Consider the following 24618-nt stretch of genomic DNA (forward strand, 5'->3'; position numbering starts at 1 on the left):
TGGAATGGGCTTGGCTGGACTGGGCTCAGCTGGGCTCCCTTTGGATGGACTGGGGGCCTCCCCAGTCCCCTGCCCGCAGCCTCCCTACTGGTGCTGCCATTCAGCACACATCAGTTCTGTGTTCCACCGCTTTCCTTTCAGCACCATGTCCCATACCTGCGTCTCAGAGAAAATGGGAGAGGGTGGATGGCAGGGGCAGAAGACAAAGTCTGCAGGGCTGATGCTGACAACTTTCCCACGAGAAAGAGCAAGGCAGATAGTGCCCACTTCTGGGGTTTTCTCCCTGAAAGCAGTGATGATATAGGTGGTATAGAATAATTTAGCTGCATCTACATGGTGCTAAGCGCCACTCACCTCTGCAAGCAGGACAACTGTAATTTCCAATTTTTCTCTAATTCACTAAGAAACAAAGTAAGTGTAAAAGAATTAAAATAGGGTCAAAATGAAAAAAAGTCTTAAAAAACAGGAAGACAAGACGATAACCATCCTTCCAAGTTCAGTAACACATCACTCTATTCCACTTTTAGATGAGCTATTTTTGCTTCTTCATCACCATATTATCTGAGAAATACGAAAGTTGATTCATTTGTAACCAAAACAGTGATAATAAAAAAACAAACCAAAAAAACCTTCAAAACTTATAAAGAATAAATATTGCAACTTTACCCCGTAGTACGACTCTTACCTTCATAAGCTCTTCTGCCTCTCCCTCGGGAGAAACTGCATGCAAGGACAACTGCAGATTCTCTGTTATTACAAGTAAAACATCTCTTTCCTCTAGCAACAGGAGCTTTCGGACCAGATTGTCTGTGCACAATACCTGCCTTGTCTTCCCTTTCTCATTTACATAGTGCACAGAACCTGTAGCACAAATAAACAAAGTGCAGATTTTAGTCGACAGCTTTTAGCTACGAAAGTCAAACTTGATGCTTTCTACCTTAATAAAACATGCCTCAAGTGCAGAAAAGGTAAAAATAACAAAAAAAAAATCTTTAATTTTCCAGTTTGTCTCAGGACAGACTACGATAATTGACCAGAGCAATAAAACCAAAGCATATTTTTCCCCATGTAGAAAATCCAAAGAGGAATACTTCAAATAATTTTAAACTGCAAGTAAACTTTCTGTATGAATGATAGCTTCTGAAATCTTCAGCCTTAGAAAAAAAAAATCTGTGAAAGAAGAATGGCAGCTAAGAATTGGTTCAATTTAGAGCAGAGCTTAAATGACCAAATTATGGACCTGAAGTTCTTCATTGTTTAGGAAACACTGCACCACACCAAATTCAGCTTTAAACCATAATTTGACAGGTAAATGGGACAGTGCTCTTCTAAAAATACTGACAACAGCAACTAATGCACCTATCAACATTTTACAAGCCATTAAAATGTCATTAAGTTGTACTAGTCTATAAATCATAGAACCACAGGATCATTAAGGTTGGAAAAGACCTCCAAAATCATCAAGCACAACCTTTGATCAAGTAACACCATACCCACTAAACCATATAATGAAGTGCCATGTTCAGTCATTTTTGAACACCTTCAGGGATGATGACTCTGTCACCGCCCTGGGCAGCCCATTCCAATGTTTAACAACCCTTCTTGTGAAGAAATTCCTCCTGATGTCCAGTGTACCCTCCCGTGGCACAACTTGAGGCTGTTTCCTCTTGTCCTGTTCCTTGTTTCCTGGGAGCAGAGCCCCCACCTGGCTGCCCCCTCCTGTCAGGGAGTTGTGCAGAGCCAGAAGATTCCCCCTGAGCTGAGCCTCCTTTTCTCCAGGCTGAGCCTCCCCAGCTACTCCTCATCAGACTTGTTCTCCAGACCCTTCCCCAGCTCTGTTCCCTTCTCTGGACATACTCCAGCCCCGTAATGTCATGAGGGGCCAGAATCGAGGTGCCTCAGCAGAGTCCAGCACAGGGGATGGTCTCTGTGCTGAGCCTGTGACCACTCTATGGCTGATCCCGGCTAGGTGCCATTGACTTTCTTGCTGACCTGGGCACACCTGGACACCTAGGCTCAGGGTCACCACCGCCCCCATGGCCTCTCCTGCAGGACACTTTCCAGCCACTCTCCCCCAAACTTGGAGCACTCTGTGGGGCTGTTGTCACACAAGTGCAGCACATGGCATTTTGCCTTACTGAATCTCATACAATTGGCCTCAGTCCACTCATTGCATGCACAGGTTTAGGCAGTGAAACCCCCTACAAGCAGTACAGTTCTTTGCAAGTGGTACTACAAAAACCACCCAAACCAATGTCATCAAAATCTGACCGATCTCAAGCCGCATCCACATAGTTTCTTAGCAATATATAAGGGTGACATTTTACACCACTGTAAAGCAAATAACCTTTTAAATTAAATAGCAACTTCCCCCAAAAGCTTAAGCAGAAAACACAAGTGTGTGAGAATGAACATTAAGGATCCACACTAAAATGTTGTACACAGGAGATATGATTTGATTTAAAATAATGTTTAGATTTCCAAAACTCTTGCAAATATATTACCATCCCCAACATTCCAGCTATATAAAAAAAAAAAAATTCCAAATGCTGTCCCACTGCTTTATTTTATCCGTGAAATATCCTGCACAGATCTCTTCATCTTGTTAAATCACAGGACAGTTTGGGTTTGAAGGGACTTTTAAAACTAATCTCTTTCTAACCCTCTTGCCATGGGCAGGGACACTTCCCACTAAAAAACAGGTTGCTCCAAGCCCCATTCAACCTGGCTTTGAACATTTCCAGGGATCCAGGGGTAGCCACAGCTTCTCTGGGCACCCTGTGCCAGGACCTCCCCACTTTCCCAGGGAACAATTCCTTCCCAATATCCCATCTAACTCTGCCCTCTGGCAGTGGGAAGCCATTCCCCGTTGTCCTGTCTCTCCAGGCCCTCCAAAGTCTCTCTCCAGCTCTCCTGGAGCTCCTTTAGGCCCTAGAAGGGGCTCTAACATCTTCATGGAGCCTTTTCTTCTTCAAGTGAAGACCCCCAGCTCTCCCAGTCTGGCTCCAGAGCAGAGGGGCTCCAGTCCATGAAGCATCTCCATGGCCTCCTCCGGACTCATTTCAACAGCTCCATGTCATTCCTGTATTGAGAACCTAAGCCCTGGAGGCACTCTGCACACGGGGTCTCCTCTGAGTGGGGCAGAGGCACAAAATCCACCCCCCTCCCCTGCTGCCCTTACTGTGGGATCAGCCCAGCAAGCAGACAGTTTCTCAGTGCCAGCACACACAGATGGGGCATATCCAGCTCTCACTCACCAGCATCCCCAAATCCAAACATGTCTCAAACCAAGCCAAGGACAGCACCCACAGGACACAGAGCCTGCCCCTAGATGGGGACCATCACCACAACAGCCGCTTTGAAGGTAAGGATGGAATGGGCACAGCTTCTCTCCTTGTATCCTTATGAAGCACCTCATGTCCATTTTCCATTTAAATGATACCTTTCTAGTAAAGAGGCTTGTATTCACACATTAAAAGAAGGTACAGTCTACTGCTCTGCAAACCAACCACACAGCTGGCCCATGCCACTCCTGCAAGCTGTACTGGTGTCAACAAAGGGTGCCAGTTTTGGTAAAACACTGAATCAAATTGTAAGGGAACTGCAGAACCAGCATAACTGAAATGTTTTCAGAGCAGTTAACACTCGAATCAAGAGGATTACTCCAATCACCTACCAGAAACATCCATTATGCAACTTCTCACATACATTCTGGCTCCAGTTCAGAGAGAGCAATTTACAGAGAGATGGCATCACAAGAAGAATTGAGGTGGGAAGAAAATTAGCTTAGAGCAAACTAGTACCCAGAAGACTAAAAGGGATAGGAAAAGACAGGGAAGAGTAAAAGGCAAGGAAGAGGAAAGTGCAGAGAAGAAACAACCTTAGGGAGAAAACTGACAAAACAGATTCTCAGACTTTTTTGTTCTGTAAGACTGAAGCATCCTTTCCAAAGCATGAGAACAAAATGAAAAGAAAACTCAGAATTTAAGAGATACATTTTAGCAGAATTTGCCTATTTATAGAAAAAAGAACCCACAACATATGCATTATTTTGAAGCACAAAAGCTAATTTTATCTACACTTGTATGTTAGAGATTGTTTTCCTCATACTCACTTCTTCAGGAACCTGGCTAACCCAGTCCCTCTGGTGTCCTTATGAACAAGATCACCCTGAAGATGACAAGACTTCAATAATTTTATTCATTTTTTACCAAACATTATACAACTCCTATGAATACTCTGCCCTATTGAATACATGAATATAACCCAGGTTTCAGATATATGAAAACAAGACTGTCATGCACTGAGCTATTTTGAAGCTCTAAGGAAACAACTTCCCAACCAAATGGAAAAGTGATTTTGCTCTTACCATCTATCAGAGTGATAAAGAAGGAGAGTCCTTCCTGGACTGCCATTTTCAGAGGTGGTCCTGTTCCAGCTTTCTTCCAGCTAAACATATCCAAGGCTTTCTCATAACCACTCACAGCTGCTTTTGCCAGCTGTACCAAGTCCCTGCAAAGAGAGATACTTCATTCCCAATTATTTTCATAACAGAGTAGTTTCAGTCTCAAAGAATGGATGAGTAGTTAATAATGCATACTGTATAAAGAGAATAAAGATGTTTCATACACTGACTGAAAAAAGAGCAAACTCAAAAAGATACAAACAAAATTTCAATATTAGTTTTCATTTGCATTGTTTCACCTTTTTTTTTTTTTTTCAAAATGAATCACTAATGTAAAAATACATAGACATGAAACAGAAAAGCCTAGACAAGGAAAACTCTTCTTTTTTACTGCAGCTGCTTCCAATTTCTTGCTTGGAAATGAAAGAAATAATAATGTTTAAGAACTGACTTTTAATTTAATTATTTTTGACAATAATATAATGATAATTGTGTTTCCAGCGTGTTTATGGCTTTCCACAATCAGCAATATTGCTAATTAGAGGAACTAAGACAGAAGAGACAACAGCAACGGACAGGAGATGTGGAGAAGAGAAAGAAGATCAGTTGCAGCACACAGGACACAGAGCCAGCTACCGGAGTGGGAGAAAAGGTTGGAAATATAGACCAGTTAGCTGAAGAACATTTTTTTATATATTTAAAAATAGTTCATTTGTGGGTAGAACTTTTTTTCTGTGGAACCAGACAAAGTTCTGGTCTAGCAGAGCTCTGATGGGGCCAATACTCACTCGCCAGGAGGGGGTGGCCGAAAGACACAGTGACACAAGCATTTCCCATACTCCTGCTTAACCAGGGCAGGACCCTGGACTCTGCCCCGATGGTCCATTTTCCACAGAAACAAGACACCGTGCTAGAAAAAGACAAGTTAATTCATTACCCTTTGCACATAGATGAGAATCCAGACTCCAGCTACTCACTGCACATAAAAATAAATGTTTTATTGACAGACCAAAACCCTTTTGTTTAGTTGACACATACAATTACTCCCACTTAAAACTAAGCCACAGAGAATCAGTTATCTTTAACATTATATTATTCGCTTAATTAGAATCACATTATCTATAAAAGCTTGTTGGTCCTATCCATTTTTACTTAAATCACAATTAACTTGCCAGAGCAATTAAATGGAACAGTCTTGGTTTTCTTCTGCAAGTAGCAAATGTAAATATTTGTCTTGATAATGTCCTTTCCACATTTTTTCTGGCAAGTAGTCTGATAGCTCATCTTTTAGCAATTGAAATAAAAGACAGCAGAGCATATGCATCCCTCAGTAACTGCATATAAAACCGATGTAGATGAGCATGGGTATATGATTAGACATGTGAAGTCATAGGATGCAGAAAGGCTAAGGGTTGAATTTCTGGAGCTTTCCTCTTCCTTCAGAGCAGACTTTCAAGAACTTACTTTTAGAAAAATAATCTACTAACTAGAATAATCATAGATGCTAAAGAAAGGAAGTCTGGTTAGCTAATTAACTCAACAGTGTTGACACACAGGCCAGCTCTCAAGCCTGGCACATATGCTGACATAACTCACACCCTGCAGTGCCAGCTTAGGAGCAACAAACCCTGCTGACTGGAAAGAATGGAGACAAATTCCAACAAACTCACTTACAACCTTACAGTTGGAATGCTAAGATGATTATTTATTGCTGTTATGCTAGTGCTAATGAAACCAAATTGCATTTGGGAACCTTCCATGTAAGCACTACATGAAAAACCCAGCAATGATTTTCAATACCAAGTTCAATCTCATTTTACTTCATTAAGATAGACAACAATAAAGTGGTATTAGAATTTGCTCTATTTTTATTTATTGTTTTCAATCAAGCATCATCCTTCTCCTAGAAGTGAAGGACTGGTAGCAGTGGCCACTTATTCTTCACAATTCTAACTAGAAGCCACACAAGATGTAGCCAAGGCCTTCCAAGGTAACATTTCCTTCTTTTTTCCCTAAGATTCAAAGTTCTAACTTCTTTTCAACAGTAAGATGGCAGTAGTTAGAGCATCCAAAACTGGTTTTTAAGTGCAATGTGTCTTGCAGCCTAAAAAGTGCCACTCAGCTGTGCAACTGTAACACTGCTTTACTCCTGTCCCAAGAGAACACTTGTAATTCATAAAATGTTTGCTAGTTACCTCTGAAAATCACAAGATCCTATGAACTTGTTGATTCTTCCTCTCACTCTTCCATCAGCTTTACACATAACCAGTTTCCAAGGATCCCAACTAAAACCACCTGCACCATTTATAAGCTGGAGGAAAAGCCTGTAGCTTTCTAAAGCTGCTGACCTTCCTTCCATCTCCTATATATTCCACAGCCTGTATTCAGATAACCTACTTGCAATCTTAATTCTTAGTTTGGAACACGTGAGATTGGAAACAAAAAAGGCTCACTATCTCTTGTAAGTGTCACTGGAAAGGATGCAGAATTAATCTATTTTCAAATGATATTTTTAAAGGGCACAGGACATTGACCTTATCATCTATCTAAATATCCTTTCCAAATGGAGATATTCTCTGATTCTATCCTGTAACTTCCAATAATTTTTAAAAACCAAAGCTTTAGTTCTTTGGTATGAAAGCTATTTGCCTTACAAATAGGATTTCATTATAGAAAGCACCTAGATCTTCTGTGTGATCAAAATGTGGAAATCATCCGTGTTATTTTTACTTAAAACAAATTAAGAGTTTCTGATTTTCACAGCATCCTATTCCATCTTTAGGAAGTTTCCTTCAAATAATTTTCTTGCATTTCAGGATGTATGACGACAGAAATCCTAGCGAAGACAGAATCATAGAAGATGGTAAGCTGGTAGTGACTCACACTTCCAACATCATTTCCATCATCAAGTCCAACTCCTGGCCCTGCACAGACACCCCAACAATCCCACCCTGTGCCTGAGAGCGTTGTCCAAAGGCTCCTGGAGCTCTAGCAGCCTTGCAGCTCTGACTATTCCCTGCAGAGCCTTTCCAGTGTCCAACCACCCTCTCAGTGAAACAGAAACCAAATCACAGTCCAAATATTTATCTTCTTTCTAAAGGTTTTCCTCTAATACAAGCAGAGCATGATTCTGGCAGCACTCATCTAATGGATGTTTCCTAAATATAAACCCTCATGGGAAAAATCTTAAAAATAAACTTAGAAACTATTGAAAAATATGTAGGAAATGAAGCATATCTGTGCTGCACCTCAGACCACAGCATAATGACACTGGTTTGAAATCAATTTGAAAATAATTTTGTTCATAAATGTAAGCTCTGTCTACATCAATGTATTGTCTCATTATGATTAAGGCCTCAGCTACACTGAGATATATCCATCTTTTGCCTGGGCAGAACTTCCTCTTTTCTAATAAAGAGGATGATAAATTCTCGTTTTACTCAATTTTGAATTTCTGAATTTCTGTCAAATGAAGCAGCAGAACTTTACAAACAATGAATTAAAATCATTTTTTCCTCAGAATAAGAATTCTGACTTATAGGTAAGGGCAGAACTCAAATTCTTGGGCAAGCTCAAGTTTGTATCAGGGAAAATGCAGAAAAAAACCCCTTTTTTTTCCTTCATCAGCTGACTTGGGAACTGGCAAAATCAGAATCTTCAATACTTAATCCTGAATATTCAATAGCTACTTTCTCATTTCACTATATAAAAGGGAAACCAGCTCGTAAGAAATAGTGTCACATTTCCCAATACAATCAATTTAAAATTATTTTAAGGCATTAATAAAAACAGAAAAAGAGATATTAGGATGAGTTTCCTGTGAGCACTGCTCTGCACACACTATGGAAAAATATGTCATAGCTGGAATTTGTTTCTCAACATCTAGGCTTTATTCCTGAGTCTGCCATAAAATTTGCACATGGACAGGAGCAAAAGAATTCAAATGGTCTACACCTCAATTACTCCATCCATGAAATAGCCTTAAACCTTCAATGCTCCGCACTGAGATCCAACATGCTTTTATTTAAAGAAAAATTATAGAACAGCAATTCTTTAATTGTAGAATAATATTGTAGAAAAAGTTAAAACACTAAGTTTTGATTTTATTCCCTAAGAGTTTTAATTTGTACCTAAGGAAAGAAAAATTCTCACCCACACAACTCTCCCTTCCCCATGGATGTTCATTCCATGATCCTTTCCCATTACAGAGCTTCCAAGACTGTTCCACATGAAAGACATGGGGTGTTTCAGCTACTCACCCCATCCCCAGATGCAAGGCAAGTACCATTTGTACTCCAGCTCAGGACTGTGATTTTGGTGCTGTGATTTGGGGGTACAGTGTGCTGCTCCTTGTCTTGTTTGTTCAGTAACAGAACTTCTCCTGTTTCCCATCCTGATGCCAGAATGGGTCTGGAAGGGTGCCAGGTAAGTAACGTGACATGAAAGTTTCTCTCAACATGGGAATCAGGCACATGTTCTCCCTGCAAACAGAAATCAGTGTGAGCTCAGTCCAGTGGAAACTCAGTAGCCAAATCTTCAGATACACAGACCAATCAATATCAAGCTTTCTCTCCTACATAAAGGATATAAAAAGGCTTCAAGCACATTTCACAGTAAAAATAAATTCCAGCTATTGAAAAAGAATAAAGCACATCACTAAGGACATAGAATAATCTAATGCTTCAACAGCTCTTAAAGGCAGATCCTCCTTTGGGCATGGTTTGCAAGAATATTTCATGTGAATCATGTAACCTCTCTAAGTATTTATTTTTCCATTTGTTAAACTTGGATAACAATTTTTCAGAATACACTTTGAAAAGTACCCATTTTATAGGCTATTGTATTACCAGACTTCCATGTCTCAGTAATCTGCTGCTAGATACCTTTTAGTGCTACTTCCCTAAAAATTATGCAAATCAAAGTCTTACACAAGACTCTCATGTAAAAGTTAGAGTATGCAAAAGAAGTATCTGCCTGCAGGCAGAAAACCAGTCCAGTCTTAAGGTGGAATGATTTGTTCAATTTCCATTTCTTAGTATGTTCTATTCACTTAACAGTTAAAAAGCAACAGCAGCATGTGTTCATTTACTTATAAGCCTGAAATTCTCACACTATGAGAGGCAAAAAGCAAATCAGTAACCATCATAAACAAGACTTATAGGCTGTAAACATCAAATTTCAAAGGAAAGATCAATTTAATTTATTAAGACCTTTTAAAATATATATATAATGAGTGGCTATTGAATCTGTCATGGTCTAGATAGCACAGGACATAAACTGTAATTAAAACTCAGAGAGACTTCAGGAGGGTAAGTAAGCCCGCAAAAAGAGAGATGAAAAATGTGAAGTTTTAAATTAGGACAATGATAAAGGTTGCTGAGAGAAGCTGTGACTTCTCACATATCTCTCACACCTATGTTTAAGGTCAGGTTGGATGGGGGCTTGGAGCAACCTGGTCTATGGAAGGTGTCCTTGCACATGGCAGGTGGTTGGGTCAAGATGATATTAAAGATCCCTTCCAATCCAAACCACCCTGCGATTCTGTGACTCTGTATCAAGACCAAATGCAAAGTTGCTGATTTTTCACCTGTTCCAGGTAGATATCCACACAGCCCCCAGCTGCTGTGCTGATGGAAGCAACTGCCAGGAGTGGATGAAGTGGGTGCCATGCTATATGGGAAGGGGAGGCAACAGAATCAGGAGCATCTGTTCGATGATCCACATATACAGCCATAACAACAAGAGCTGTCTCAGACTGCACACCTGTACAAGGAAAACAAACATCTCTATCAGGGATGTTTATGTAGATAATACATATATACTACATATATGCTATATTTAATTTATGTACTATACATAATGACATGTAGGGTTTAAACATAGGGGGAAGTAAAACTACAGCATCATCTTGTTGCACATACTACACAGACATGAGAGAAGTCAGAGTGGCATTTAAAAAAAGGTAAAAAGGAGAAACACTGAGTCTCATACTCCGTAGATTCACAGTGTGCACAGGCCAGTACTAGTCTCTCACCAGTGGCCTGTGCTGGCCTACTTCAAAGGACTCTGAAATTACTCAGAATTTACCAGAAAGTTACTTCCAGTATTTCATATCCAAAAATGTTAATATACAGACTTATGTTGTAAAGTCTTATGTCTAGGCTTTTAAAATAAGTTTCAACAGCTGTCACCACTTTGGAGGTTGTACTATTGAAATCGCATTATCTGCTATTTACATTGGAACTGTTACCAACATTTGAGTGCAAAAAGTAAGTGCTGATGTTGTACAGAAAAGAACACGAGAACAAAACTCTTTTCAGTGTTGGAAACGGAGGGCGTCACTAATAATCTATAATAATTTATACACAGAAATGGTCTTTGGATTTGCGTCATGGGATCCAGTCAGCTCAGTTTCAAAAGAAAAACAGCTGGAGCAAAATACCTCAAATTACTAGCAAATAACCAGAGTCAGAGTTCAGTGGGTTAACTGGTCCAACCTCCCTGCTCAAGCAGGGTCTTGTGTCCAGACAACTCTGCATATCTCCAGTGAGAAGATATCCTATTCACATCCTCTCTGGGATAGCCTATTCAGTGCTCAGTCACCCACACAGTAAAGAAGTTCTTCTTCATATTTAGATGAAACTTCCTGTGTTCCAGTTTCTGCTCATTGTCTCTTGTGTCGTTGCTGAGCCCCATGGAGCAGAGCCTGGTCCATTCTCCTGAGCTTTTCCTGCAGACACTGACAGACAGGGATGAGGTCCCCTCTCAGCCGTCTCTTCTCAAGGCTCAGCAGGCCCAGCTCCTAGAACCAGACACAGTGCTCCAGGTGTGCCTCAGTAGGGCTGAACAGACATACACATAAAAAAAGCCCCCAAAACGTTTAAAAGTCTCCTGTGACATTTAAGGGGGTAGAGATGTTTTCTTCTGCACAGCTAAACCATGAGTTCAGAACCCACAGGCACGTTATGTTACACATTAAGGTTGCGTGGTTGGAGACAGACACATGAAAAGACTCACCCTGGCCACATGACAGAACAGCCTTGTCTATTGTTCAGTGCCTTCTTTTATAGGCGCTTCAAATTTCCCACACTTACATGTGTGATCAGTTGAGGAATTAACACTGCCCAGCTCCCTGGCAATGATCCATCTGCATTTAGGGCTGAATGAGATTGGCTGAGATCCCGTGTTTGAGTTTGAATCTAACCTATCATTGCCTTACCCTGGGATTTAGTTGAGTTTGGGGGGCAGGTTCAGATCAACTGCACTGTGACACAGTCCAGACAACATGCAGACATGAGACTTGCCTAAGCCACCAGCATGTAAAACAGGCATGTACAGAGTCTTTTAAAGTCTCTTTTCTTTAAATCTTTTGTCAGTACCTAAAATAACTAATTTGCTGGGCACTTAATTTAGAAAGGTGGGCAACTGTTCAGTAAGTTGGGAGTTCTGTATCTTGCCTCTGACACATACAAGGAACAACAACTACTGGATATGAGAGCAGAAAACAGCACTCAGCCTAAGAACAAACCATTTCATCTTTCAACAAAATCCAATCACCTTTATCTGCACAATCCTTCAAAATCCTCACTGTGATAAATGTGATTTGTGCTAATTAAATTGTAACTATATTAACAAAATTGTATTTAGATCAATAGAAGACAATTATTACAGAGTGAGGAGGGAGATGGGTGAGACAGGGCAAAGGACATCTTCCAGATGTTGGGAGTCAAAGAAGGAGGTTGGAAGAAAGTCAAACAAGAATAGTAGAAGGATGTAGGTCTGATAAGCAGCATCTAGAAATAGAAAGTTTCGACCCTGAAATGGGCCAAAATGGGATGATTTCAAGCATGGGTCTCAATTAAAGTCTTGTTATGGAAAACATCTGCTCAGTCACATAGTGGACCTGTGCTACCTGCAGGTCACACCTCTGTGATTGATGAAGATGATGAGCCTTCATCAGAAATAAGACCCTTAAAAGGATGAGAGACCCCCTAACCCATTAGTAGAGCATGCACCGTACACAGTGACACACATTTTAGGAATAGAAACTAGGAGGAGTTTTCTAGAAACTTCTGTAGCCTACAGTATATAAGTGGGATTGTTAGCCTGGATGCTTTGGTACGTGAGGAATGGGAGCCACTCCCCGTACTCCCGGTCGGGGGGGGGGGGGCCCTCCCCGGTTGGTTTTGCGTATGCTTTATATGAACCTCAGTTATACTAAATAACTTACTGCCAAATTTTGTATATTCTTAAATATCTGCACTTTGATTGTATTCATCTCCAATACTTGGATTGTATTCATTTTGCTACTATTAAAAATTAACTACTTAAATTTAATCTTGTTGCTTGATAAATTGGAAAAATAGAACATCATTCATAACATTCACCATTACAAAAGTGGCATTGAGTGGGTCTAGTTTTATTGCCACACAAAAAAACCCCCAACAAACTATTCAAATAAAATTTGGTGTGCTTTTCATCTTGATTTCATGTATTTTAAAAGTTTTCTTACATCTCCAGTACTGTTGCAGAGTTCTATGCCCATACTACTACTTTATTCCTTATTTTATCTGTTTCATTTTCCTCTAAGAGAGGAAAATATTTCACTATAAGCTTTATATTGGCTCAAATTTGGAATAATAAAGAATTTCAGATTCAAATAAAAATATAAGATGCTTAAATGACAACAAAACTACATTTCATATGAAATAACAGTTTTATCATGCAAGCCATACAGCTGTAATGTCTCCTCTATAGCCACCATTTTCTACTTTCAAGTGTTCCTTGCATCTGTAGTCATAGATATTACTTATTCAGATATTTCAGTCCCCTTCAATGACAGCAATTCCAAATTGCATCTCTTGTTCAGCTCACTAATTCAATTTTTGGAATTAATAGACAGCAAGAAATTTTTTTCAACCAATGCTGTGTATATTTAAAATGGCAGACTGGCACTTACTAAAACAAGATTCAGTGATACTATCATGTAAATTATGAACAACCCCAAATATAAAGTACTCTTCATCATCACAGTAACTACACAGAATTGTGGGGCAGACTGCTACACACAAATAAATAGATGGCTTACATAATTATTTTTACACCACTAAGTAATCCACTTAAAACTAAATTAAAATTTAAAAATTTTCTTGCTGTGATCTTGAGAATCCATTAGTCACATGTTTACTGCTAGCTCATGTATATTTACACTGTAGCTTTGATAGCTGCATCTTCAAAGAAGAAAGAAAACCAAGTAACTGTCTCTACAAACCATTCTGGCACTGCATGTTCTATTTTTCCAAGGTTAAAAAAAAATTCTGGAAAAGTTAACCATTTTGTGTGTCAGAATAGAACATGACCAAGCCCCCATACCTGATCTCAGTAATCAAATTAGATACATCTGACAGACACTTTTGAAACAGTGCACAGGAAATTCTTAAGAATGCTTGCACTTTGTTATAGACAGATAATGTGATGGTTGGCTCTCACAATTAAGAGATTAATATTATGTGCCTCTGTTCTCCCCACTGTCTCCTTCCCCACTGTGTGGTTGCCAAGGGACGGCCTATGGTAGTCAGAACATGTGGAGGGAGGGCGTGTACCTTTGCCCCTTGCTGCAAGAAAAGTCTCACCAACAAACGGCAAAAAGTTCACTGACAGACTTTAGGAGGGGCCAAGGTTGCCTGGTGCAACCCTGGGCTATAAAAGGCGGAGCAGCCATTTTAGAGATGAGCTCCTAGCTGCCGGGTCACCAGGTCTGAGCGCACTGTGTTGTTTTCCTTATTCAGTCCTTTGTTGCATTTGTTAAGGTTTAATAAACCTTAGGAATTTTTAAAAGTGAGCGTCATTTCTCGCAACCTCATGGAATCAAAGCATGGTTTGGGTTGGAAGGGACCTTGAGCTCATCCAGTTCCACCCTCTGTCTGAGACCTGAAGGTCTCATCGGAGCCGGGCAGAGGGGCAGAATTCCCCCCTTCCCTGCTGCCCATGCTGTGGGGATGAGTTCAGGATATGCGGGTATCTGAGCTGTCGGTGTGCATTGCCAGTTCATTTCCAGTCTTTCATCCACCAGTACCCCAAGTCCTTCTCCTCAGGGCTGCTCTCAATCTGTTCATCCTTCAGACTGGTAATGCAGATTGCCCCAACTCAGTGCAAAACTTTGCACATGGCGTTGTTGAACTTCATGAGGTTCACAGAGATAAACACTACAGACTACATTAACAACTACAAATGACAGCAGTGAGCTAGAACACACATTTCACAAAACAATCATCAACGTTCAGGAAAGAAAAAATGCTATTCTCTCTTCGGGGCCAATACTTAAAAAGCTGCTTTTATGTTCTGTCAGTGTTATCAGCACATTTAAACGAGGTGGATGGCAACTTGGTTTGGAGCTGTGGACTCACCAGCACGCCAGTCACCACAGCATTGTGAGAAGGTCTCTGTCCTCAAGACTCAACACTTACCAAAGCAAAAGCAGAGGTTTTTCCTTTAATCCCTACCTATAAGAAATGCTGTTTTTTAAATCTGAAATTGTTAAAAAGAGCCAGCCCCAGGAAAAAAAATACAAACTTGCTCTGTGCTAATTGATAAAAGATTCGTGTTAATCACAAAAGCATTGGTGTTTGTATAAACCAGAATACTAAACTCCGAAGTGAAGCATGGACACTAGATAATGGAAATGTGATAAAATAATTCTGTTTAAAATCACCTTGTTATGTTTTCCAAATAAGTTGTATCAGCTACCAGCTTGCAAAAATCAGACTTCCCAAAAAGCCCTTCCTGCCTTTGTCTAATCAATACTGCCTATCCCAAAAATCAGACTCCCAGAACTTCTCTGGTGGTTATCTACAAGGACCAGATGGCTATCTGTGACTGATTATCACCCAAAAGCTTTGTGTAAGGATGTTTATCCAACCACCACTGCTTATGACAACAAAAATCCAAAAAATGGTTAACTACAATGAGAGACCACAGTATAAGAAGAGGCTGCAAACCGAGGTTCGGTGGAGGGTGGAGTGGGCAGTGACCCCTCACGTTCCTCAGCGCGCTGCTTGCTTTTTCTATATCAAATAAAGCAATCTAAATTTTGCTGAATATCGAAACTTCTATCTCTCATTTATAACACTACAAAAAGATGGTTAATGACTAAGCACAATCTTCTCTAACTAGTAAAACAGATGAAGTAAAAACCCGATTGAATCCCGCACCAGCACAAAAGAGAAGGGGAGGGGAGCCAGTGCCAGGCAGAGCATAGGCTGCTGCTGCGGTGGGCAGTTCCTGGAGTGGACAGAGCCCCTCGTCCAGGCCGTGACCGCCACTCGCCGGCACAGAACAAGGGGCTCCACGAACTCCCCAGCTCCGAAACGGCAAACACGCGGGCCACACCATCACGTTCTCTCCCGCGGCCGCCTCCGCCCCAGCTCCACTGACCACGGGCAGCAGCTCAAGCGTCCCTCACCTTCGGCTGACCGCCAGCGACGCCGCTGCCGCGGGCCGAGCCCAGATACAACCACGGAGAGCCGGCCGACACGCCGCAGGCTGCTGCGGGCAGAGTCCGCGGCCCGCTCTCCCCCGTCCGTGGGCAGAGCCCACCGCCCTCTCTCCCGCCCCCGCGCTCACCGCCCGCGCCGCAGGCCGCACTCGCTCCGCTATGCTTTGCGTTACCCCGACAACGGGGCGAGCCGCGAGCGGAAACTGTCGAGAGGAGCCGAAGAGTGGCGGGAACGGCCGAAGCCGCCCGACGGCACACGGAGAGTGGCGGAAAGTGCCGAGCGCAGCGGATCCGGGGGCGGCCCCGCGCGTGTCGACGAGCGGTGGCCGCTTTGCGCGGCTCCCAGAGCTGTCTTCACGGTTTGGGGGCTTAACCTGTGAGAAACTTTTTCTATCGCAGGTGATGGACTATGCTGCCGTCCCGAGAATCGAGATCTTTCCGCACACCCTCTCGGCCCCCAGCGTTATCACATACCTGGTGTGACGGAGCGTGACCCAGCTGAACCTCGTTGAGATAGAAATTCATATCGTAATCATATTGAATTGTACAGCCCTGAGCTCAGTGGCTCTTTCAGAGTTTTGGGGGGAAATGTTTTTAACTTAATGACCAAGATTTTCTAGTAACATCTAAATAGAGACAACCCCTAAAGCCCTCCTACCACGCTGCACCGCCTCAGCACACCACCTACAACCCATGTCAGGTACAGCCCAGCTCCTGCCCCCATTGGGCCTGCAGCCAGCCCTAACAGCCGGGTTTGCCTAACACCTTCAAAAGGGTTGAAAAAATTCAAGACCAAATCCTCACAGCACTGTCTTATCCACAATCATTTTTAATTCCTTTGTAGTCACAACACTTCTATGCAAGCTGATGAAAAGCAGCAACACCCGGTACAGCTATGACAAGCAGCTCCTGCATATTTCAAGGTTGACTGTCCATGTGTAACATGGAATTTATGTGGTGTTTATCAGTTTCCTTTCCCAAATACATAGGGACTTTTCTGGGGGAAAAAAAAAAAATCCAAACAACCAAAAACAAGCAACAACAACAAAACAAAACTCTGTTTTGGTAGCAAGTAGGAAAAAGTACCCAGTGAGAGGCACACAGTATATCTTCTAGAATCATGGGCAGGCTTCAGGTAGAGAGGCAAACTACTGGCATTAAACCACCTTCTAACAAGTCAGCAACCTCCATAGACCAGAACAGCAGAACTGACAAAGTCCTGTTTCCTAGAGCTTTTTATCTTCTCCCTTACAAGGCATCACCTGTAACAGTCATTTATGGCACCTCTCCATAGTGGATCCTTGGAATTGCAATAGCCCCATTAGCTCACTCAGGTTCAACTCCCAAAGCAGAGTCAGCAATTAATCTCTTGTCTCTGCCAAGCCAATTGGTCTCACTGTAGCTTTGAGTTCATCGGACTAGAAGTTGAGGATTTGAGTAGACCGTGTGCAGAAGCCTTGTTTTCTCAGACAACAAGGCTGTTGTGGAAACTACTGCAACTACATGATACAATCAAGTCAGAAACATACAGCCAACTGGAGCCTCAAAAAAATCATCTGGTCTATCATCCCTTCCTGGGCTGGAATAAAAATAGTCTAAACAACGCACTGACTGTTTCTGCTCAAGTGACCACTTTACAGCTATCAGAATTGGCTGGTTCAATGTTACACAGAATTTTCCCCAATAGTTAAACCACATATCCATACTTGTGCAGGCTTAGCTGGAAATGAAGCTTTCCTACTCTTCAAATATTCAACAGAGAAGCCCTGCTTCTATGATAAATAGACAAGCAAATGTGGAATCCTAGGATCCTAACATCTTCCCTTCTACTTATAAAATCATATAACCACAGAATGGTTTGGGTTGAAAGGGGCTTTAAAATCATCTAGTTCCAAGTCCCTGGTATCATAAAGGATGCCTAACAGCTCCAAGTCCCTAAAGTTCCAGGACTGACTGCAGTAGTGCAGTTGCTCACAGCCCATTTCCTCCCTTCCCCTAAGGGCTTGACCTCACACACCAAGAGAAAAACAAAGTTGCATGACTAGATGCTTCCTATTCTGTAAGCAATAGGGATTAACAATAGCAATCTGTCCTTCCATGTAAATCCTCTTACCTGCACAGGGAAGAACTGCTTTAGCAACACAAAGATCATCCATTATTGTTTGCCAGAATAAATAACTTCAGAGCCTTTTAAGAAGAAATAAATTATGAATGAAATGTGTTAGCTTCTAAATAGGAAAACACAGAACATTCACTATATTGGTGGCTTTTACATATAAGATCTTTGGAAAAGTATTTGCATGTTATAATTTACAATGATCAAGCACATTAGATGCAAAATTAAAAACAATTTAACATAATCTAAAGTATTAACTTTGGCCTTCTGCTGAACAATTCTGCATTGCTTGCTCCATTTTCCAGTAAAAATGCAATTTGTTATTCATACCTTAAAATACACAGGATGTGTGACAAATCCAAGTTAATGCTCTTGCCTGGCCTAGAAAACTATGGCAACAAACACTGGAAGATTATTTGCATTTTGTAGCTGTGCAGGTCTGTATAAACAGAATAGCGAGGTAGGGATTTGATCAAAACTGAACAAATGGAAGTTCCAGAGTCTTTTGACATCTCACCCTACCCCATCTCTCAGCTCTTGTCCAACTCCTTTTGGGTCAGCTTTTCTCTCACAAACACTTAGATACATGAGTAATTCCACACCTTAATGGTCCACTGGAGGCAATAAGGCTATTCAAGCACGGAAAATTATTTACATACAGAGACAATGGAAACCTTCAACCGGAGAGCTGAACATAACTCCACATCTCCTGGCAAAGCACTATGGAAATATGTGGCAGTGGAGATACAGAATCCATCATTTCCTAACAGTATTGCTGAATTTGGTTGTGGCCAAACCAAGGAGCAAAAAATAAGCCACATGATCTTGTGCTAGATTATAACAAAATTGAAAAATACTCTCTTTAAAAAACCCCAAACAATTAAGCTGCAGATTTAAATGCAAAGCTTGCCACTGGAGACAAACCTATTTTTAACAAATTCCACTTAGAGCACTTGGTTACTCACAAATACACTTTACAGCATATTTACACGTGATGACACAGTGCTTAAGACATGCTACAGTTCTACCATTATAGGTAACTGCTTGCAACATGCACCACAAGAGCCCAATTTTCCAGAATTTAGACACCATCATGAGGTTTAACTAGTTTCTAAGCTTACAAAGATTTTCCTCAGAAGAGGACTTTTCTGCTATGAGAGTTATAAAGAGTCAAAGAAGAGGATGACCTAATGTTCTTTCCACAAGCACGTTAAAGGAAAACTATCTTATGCAGTATCAGCTGTAAGGTTTTTTTTAATTATCTTGCTTAGCAGTTAACCTGAAGTCACCGCATAGAAGCATCAGTTCACATCAAGGAGCCTCCGCTGCGAAAAGCAGCAAGCCCTAGTCCAGTGAAAGGCCTCACGGGGGGCGCCTGTTCCCAGATGCAGCCCAGAAATGTTCCAGTTGCTCCAGGGAGAACGGCCCCACGGCTTTCTTGGGGTCCCGGTCGAGGTCTCGGTGAAGCGAGCGAGAGCCAGCGGTACTGCGGGCCCCGTGCAGCACAGCCAGGCAGTGAGCCCCAGGTCCTGGCAGAGAACGGAGACCGCACAGCGCTGAGCCAGAGCGCCCCCGCCCGGCAGCTACCAATACTGCGCCGCATGCAAATCACCCGCTCCCTGGCCAATAGAGTCCTGGAGCCCGTCCAAAGGGCTCGGCTAGAGGGCTCTCAATTGGTGTTTCTTTCAGCCAATCAACAGCCACATCTCAGGCTTCACCCCGCCCCTGGCGGACACGTGCTGCTGCCTCTTCCTCCGCGCGGAGCTTTCGTCACCCGCCCCTCGACGCGCTTTGTTTGGCTCTCGCTAGAGCCGCGGCCCCGCCCCCGCTTCACTCCCGCTCGCCGCCGGCCAATGGGGCGCGTTGTTTGGGGGGCGGGGAGCTCCGGCGCTCTCAGCTGGGCCCGCGCGCCGCGGCCCCGCCCCCGGCCCGGGCAGGGCGAGGAGGAACCGGAACCGCGGTGGCCCCATCCCCGGCCCGAACCGAGCGCGGCCCCGAGCCCGGCCGAGCCTGGTGGTGCTGGGACCGCGGCTGGGTTTCGGAGCATCCCGGAGAAGAGGTTGGCCCCACAGCCGGGAGCGGGGCTGCTGCCGCCAGCAAAACTGGGAGGGCCGCTGGGCTCCGCGCCGGCCGCCTCCGGAGCTGGCGGGTGTGGGCGTACCCCGGGGGTGCCTGGGGCTGTGGGTGCTGGAGCAGCCGAGCCAGCCGCCGGCGGGCGAGCCGGAGCGCGGAGGCTGCGTGACGGCATTGATGCGGCAGGTGAGGCAGGGGCGGGGGATGGAGCCTGCGAGGCGGGACGCACCTGGGCCTGGGGAGACCGGCCCAGCCCCGCTTTTCCGTCCGGGCCGGCCGCGCTTGGGGAACGCGTCTCTGCGGCTCTTACGGGAAGGCAGCGGAGGGATGGCCACGAGGGTGTAGACGACCAAAGCAGAGAGGCTGAAGAATTTTTCACTTTAGGAGAAAAAGGGAAAGGAGGAACAGCTGTAACGGGGAAAGTGCACGTAGGGTTTAGGTTGAATGCTGAAAGGAGACAGTAGTTGAGAAGTGGGGCAGAGCCTGGGGTGTGCTGCTCGGGTCCTGGAGGGAGCTGTCCCCAAAGAGTGTATCTTTGTTTCCCCCCCACTAATTGTTGGGGGAGGCCAGTGGGTGGGTGCATCGTTTAATTTGCAGTAATAAAACCGAGCTTGAAATTATTTAAGCCTTGCTTGCACGAAGTTTTTGAGCACACACTGTCAGAATTGGAAGATTTCTGTCCTCAAAATAAATAGAAACTGTAGGTTTTGGTGTGTGAAGAACCAGTCTGTAACTAGGGACCTGTCAAGTGGATAAATAACCAAATGTCAGTGCGAGTTTAGATCCACAGTTCAGATCAGTTTATTGAGCATTTTCAAGGAGTGAAACGTTGCCTGACACAGTTCTGGATGGGTTCAGTGGTTTAGCTGAAAATTAGAGGGAAAAATATAATTTTAATGGTAGGAATAGAACCCATAAGCAGTAACTTCATAAGTTTGTATGCCATGTCATGTTGATGCATCTTCATTAATTTGAATCTCGTTATCCTGGTTTCAGCCTAATCCATAGTCATGCCAATGTTTGTGATATTCAGAATTGCCTCCTCTTGTTGGTTATCTTTCCCCTAGATGGAAGTTGGATGGTGGGTCCTGCCATGGTGTCAAGGCAGCTGCATCCCAAGTGCTGCTCCTTGCTAGGTGCTCTAACTGGTTATTTCTTGGAAGGTGACTTCTTTTAGATATGCTGTCAGTAATATTTTTACACTCCTTAAGAAAAGCTAAAGCAGTTGTTGAGTTTTAACAGATAATGTGATTTGATGCCTTAAGCTTGTGTTCATATCTATTATTTTTTTCCAAGTGTTTGAAAAAAGCCTTCAGAATTGAGAGGATTTGTGAAGTCAGCACAGGAAGTGGTCATCCCGGCAACTGGTCCCAATGGCAGGTCCAAAAGTTGGCAGATGCCTTTGAAAGCCCAGGGATGCTCCCTTGGCACATAAGAAGGGTTCAGGGGTGCCCTGCTTGGCCAGGGTCTCTGCATGCTAGAAGCAACGAAGCAAGGGTGCACAACCGCTGTAGGTGCCTCCGAAGTTTATTGCCCTCCAAATTAAGAAAAAAAAAAAAAAAAAAGAAAGAAAAAAGGGGGGAAATGGGGTGGCATTAATTCTCTCCCAGCAGAGGCGGTGGGCAGGGGTGCGGGCCTGGGGAGCCGGTCCCTGCCCGTTGCCACTGACAGAACAGACCCGGCCCACGGTGCTGCCGTCGGCGGGGGCGGCGGGGTCGGGGCTGCCCGGCGGGAAGGAGCGCGAGGAGGTGCGGGGTGGGGGCGGAGGGGAGCGGGAACCTCGGTAGCCTCGGCCAGTCCCAGCCCCAGACACACACACATAAGAGGAGAAGCCGCCGCCGCATCCAGCAGCATGGATTCCCCCCCCGCGGCGGGCCGAGCCGCGGCTCCGCGGTGAGGAGAGAGGAGAACCCCGGGTCCGGGAACCGCGGAGGGGTGGGATGGGATGGGGGAGCAGCACTTCCCCGCTCCGTTCTGCTCCGCCGGCCAAGCGGCTGCCTCTCCTCCGGCGCTGGCGAGCGCTGCCACACGCCCGAGTTTGGCCGGGCGATTTCTCGGCCAAAGGCGGCCCGGAGCCCTTCGGAACGGAGACAGGGGACTACCGGGGGGGGGCCTGGCTGCTGTTTGGGCCGCTGTGGGGGGGGTTGTGGCGAGGCTTTCCCCCTCCCGCCCTCGGCACAGGTTGTTGGGTCGGGACAGCAAACGAAAGGGGATTTAGTAACAAACAACGGCGGCCATGTTGAGAGGAATTTCTGCAGCTAAACTTCTCCCCTCTCAGCCCAGGGGTTTCTGTGCCTCCCCGGGGGCTCCCTGGCCTGACTGTGTGCCCCCCTCTTTTCTCCCTCTGCTCCCCCGCAGGATGACAGTGAAACTGGGAGAGAGCAGCGGGGAGGAAGGGGTGAAAAAGCTGGGCAAGAGAGCAGGAGGAGATGAGGAGTCCCTGGAAGAAGAAGGGGCAGGAGGAGGAGGAGAGGCAGCTCCAGGCAGCAGCAGCACAAAGAAAGAAGAGAAGATCATTAATAGCAACACTACCAGCAGCCCCCCACCAAATCCCAACTTGTCACCAGCCCCTGCCTCTCTCCAGCCCTCCCAGAGCCAGGACCAGCATCATTTTCTCAGGTCCAGCGTCAGACCTCAGAGCAAGAGATTGAAGAAGGATTCCCAGGCATCCTCCTCGGTTGGCAGCAGCGCTGCCGGGAAAGGCAAAGGTACTGTGTTTTGACACCCTAAAAACATGCAGGCAAGGGGGATAGCAAAGGGGAGGCACCTGTGGGGCTGTGGATTGTCATTCTTTTTCTGTAGGTGCCATCTTCTGTTTGGTTTTGGGAAGGTGTTTTGGGGCTTGTTTCTCCTTGTGTCCCAAGGCTTCAGCTTCTCTGCTGCCCACTGTCCTCTCTGCACTTCCAGAAATGGGGGGTCTGGATATTTATGTGGAGGAAGAAAAATTCTACATTATTGAAGCAAATGTTTCATGTCTTTATTTCATCTCTCTTGAGTTTTGATTAGGAATCAGACTCTTAACTAGCTGTGTAATCAGGTGGCTGCACTCTGAATTCTGTTTTTGGAGAGTAACAAAACATTCACTGGGTGCTAGTTGGCATAGGGAAAAAACCCATCCATGAGACATTGGTGATTTCCCCCAATTATTTCTGTTATCCAAATAACTTTTGGAAACAGCAATGAAATACACATATTGACATATTTGTTTCTAAGGTGTTAGGAGTCTTGTTTCACTGTTTCAAAACAGTTGGGCATCTATGCGATTTGAGTTTTTATTAAGATTGGTTTGTATACATCTGAAAGTCTGTAGGTACAGACATACACACCTGCTTTTTCACTTAGCATTGGAGACAAGGATATGACTTTTTGGGGGGGCTGTTTCTAACTGAATAGCTGGAAGGCAGCAGGGATATTTGAATATTTTGATGCTATTGTGTGTGCTCAGCAGTGACTAGATGACATCTTAGCACTGCAGTTGAGCTGTACTTGAGCCTAATTTTGGATATAATGTGCTAAAGTACTCCTGTTCTTTTCTGTTAATTTTTGAGAAGAACAGCACTCAAAGATTGCATCAGCATTTAAAATAATTAAATTTACTCTTGTCTGCTAAATGGAAGTATAATTCCATGTAGTATGAATGTGTCTTGGTCTTGCTCTGGTACATCTCAGGAGTGTGCACGTGCTGGATATTAAGTAAACATTACAGTTACGAGTTTTGTTTTGCAGTAATAAAGCAGTGCAAATTCGGATGTTTTAGTTATTATTATATCAGAAAAATGTTCTTGAACTCAGTTGCTTGACAGTTGGTATAATTGACTATTTTTAAATACCTTAGTAAGTCCTCTTTAATCTCTTGAACGTTAAATGAAAGCTCTGTGTGGTAGTAGAGGACAGAACAGAAAGGCCTACGTAATTTTTCTTCCAATTGTGTGAAACCAAATAAACAAACAAATGGAATACCCAGGAGTGTTTGGCTACATATAATTAATTCCAGGATTGTAAGTAGTTATTAGGTGTGAGGAGGTGTCCGTGTCTTGTCCGTGATTCACAAGTTGAATGTCCATTTGAAATTATTCGATAGACTTGGAAGTGCTTACATGTGTGAACAAAAACATATGTTTGTGCAAGTGTATATTCATGTTTGTACATGAACATTTATTTCCAATTCTAGAGCAGCAGAATGTTTTTTAATGAGGAATATCAACACAATAGGAAGAAATTCTTTCACTTTTGCAATTCAAATTCCAAAACAAACATAAGAAAATTACATACAGAACAGAAAATATTGTCTCAGTAACCAGTCATGGATGGTTTGCAATCAGTGTACCATATTGTCAGGTTTGGGAAAACTTCTTCAATTCATCAGGAGTGACAGTGGTAGAATTATAACTGTGCTTTCGCTTTTTCAATTTTAAGACCAGCCACAACTCTGCCTGGCCAGATTTGGTGTGAATGTATCCAATTGATTGAATTCTCTGATATGGTTGAGATTATAATTGTCAGATTTTGGAGAACAGAGCCATTAAGTGG

General features: G+C 43.5%; 2 protein-coding genes across 11 annotated transcripts in view; one reads left to right on the forward strand and one right to left on the reverse strand.

The window, feature by feature from the left end:
* IFT140 (intraflagellar transport 140) overlaps window positions 1–16515 on the reverse strand; it is a 92472-nt gene extending 75957 nt beyond the window's left edge. For 2 of the 6 annotated variants that reach the window (XM_088174715.1, XM_088174712.1), the window contains exons 1-6: window positions 16374–16515; window positions 9993–10168; window positions 8665–8886; window positions 5194–5315; window positions 4370–4512; window positions 686–861 (exon numbers count right to left, since the gene is read on the reverse strand). In XM_088174715.1, coding sequence (XP_088030841.1) covers window positions 686–861; window positions 4370–4512; window positions 5194–5315; window positions 8665–8886; window positions 9993–10139 — 810 coding nt within the window. In that variant the 5' untranslated portion in view covers window positions 10140–10168; window positions 16374–16515. Of the gene's footprint in view, window positions 1–685; window positions 862–4369; window positions 4513–5193; window positions 5316–8664; window positions 8887–9992; window positions 10169–10847; window positions 10976–11012; window positions 11182–15866; window positions 15995–16027; window positions 16044–16373 lie in introns of those variants that run through there. The other 4 variants (XM_014890210.2, XM_088174713.1, XM_088174711.1 and 1 more) reach the window with 4 other exon arrangements.
* Window positions 16516–19966: 3451 nt separating this feature from the next.
* CRAMP1 (cramped chromatin regulator 1) overlaps window positions 19967–24618 on the forward strand; it is a 46392-nt gene continuing 41740 nt past the window's right edge. Inside the window, exons 1-2 of one of the 5 annotated variants that reach the window (XM_014890213.2) lie at window positions 19967–20274; window positions 22447–22796. In XM_014890213.2, the coding sequence (XP_014745699.1) occupies window positions 22448–22796 (349 nt within the window). In that variant the 5' untranslated portion in view covers window positions 19967–20274; window position 22447. Of the gene's footprint in view, window positions 20275–21905; window positions 21982–22209; window positions 22797–24618 lie in introns of those variants that run through there. The other 4 variants (XM_088174694.1, XM_088174693.1, XM_014890212.2 and 1 more) reach the window with 4 other exon arrangements.

Source organism: Sturnus vulgaris, chromosome 16 (genome assembly GCF_052056855.1).
Source record: "Sturnus vulgaris isolate bStuVul1 chromosome 16, bStuVul1.hap1, whole genome shotgun sequence".
NCBI lineage: Eukaryota > Metazoa > Chordata > Aves > Passeriformes > Sturnidae > Sturnus > Sturnus vulgaris.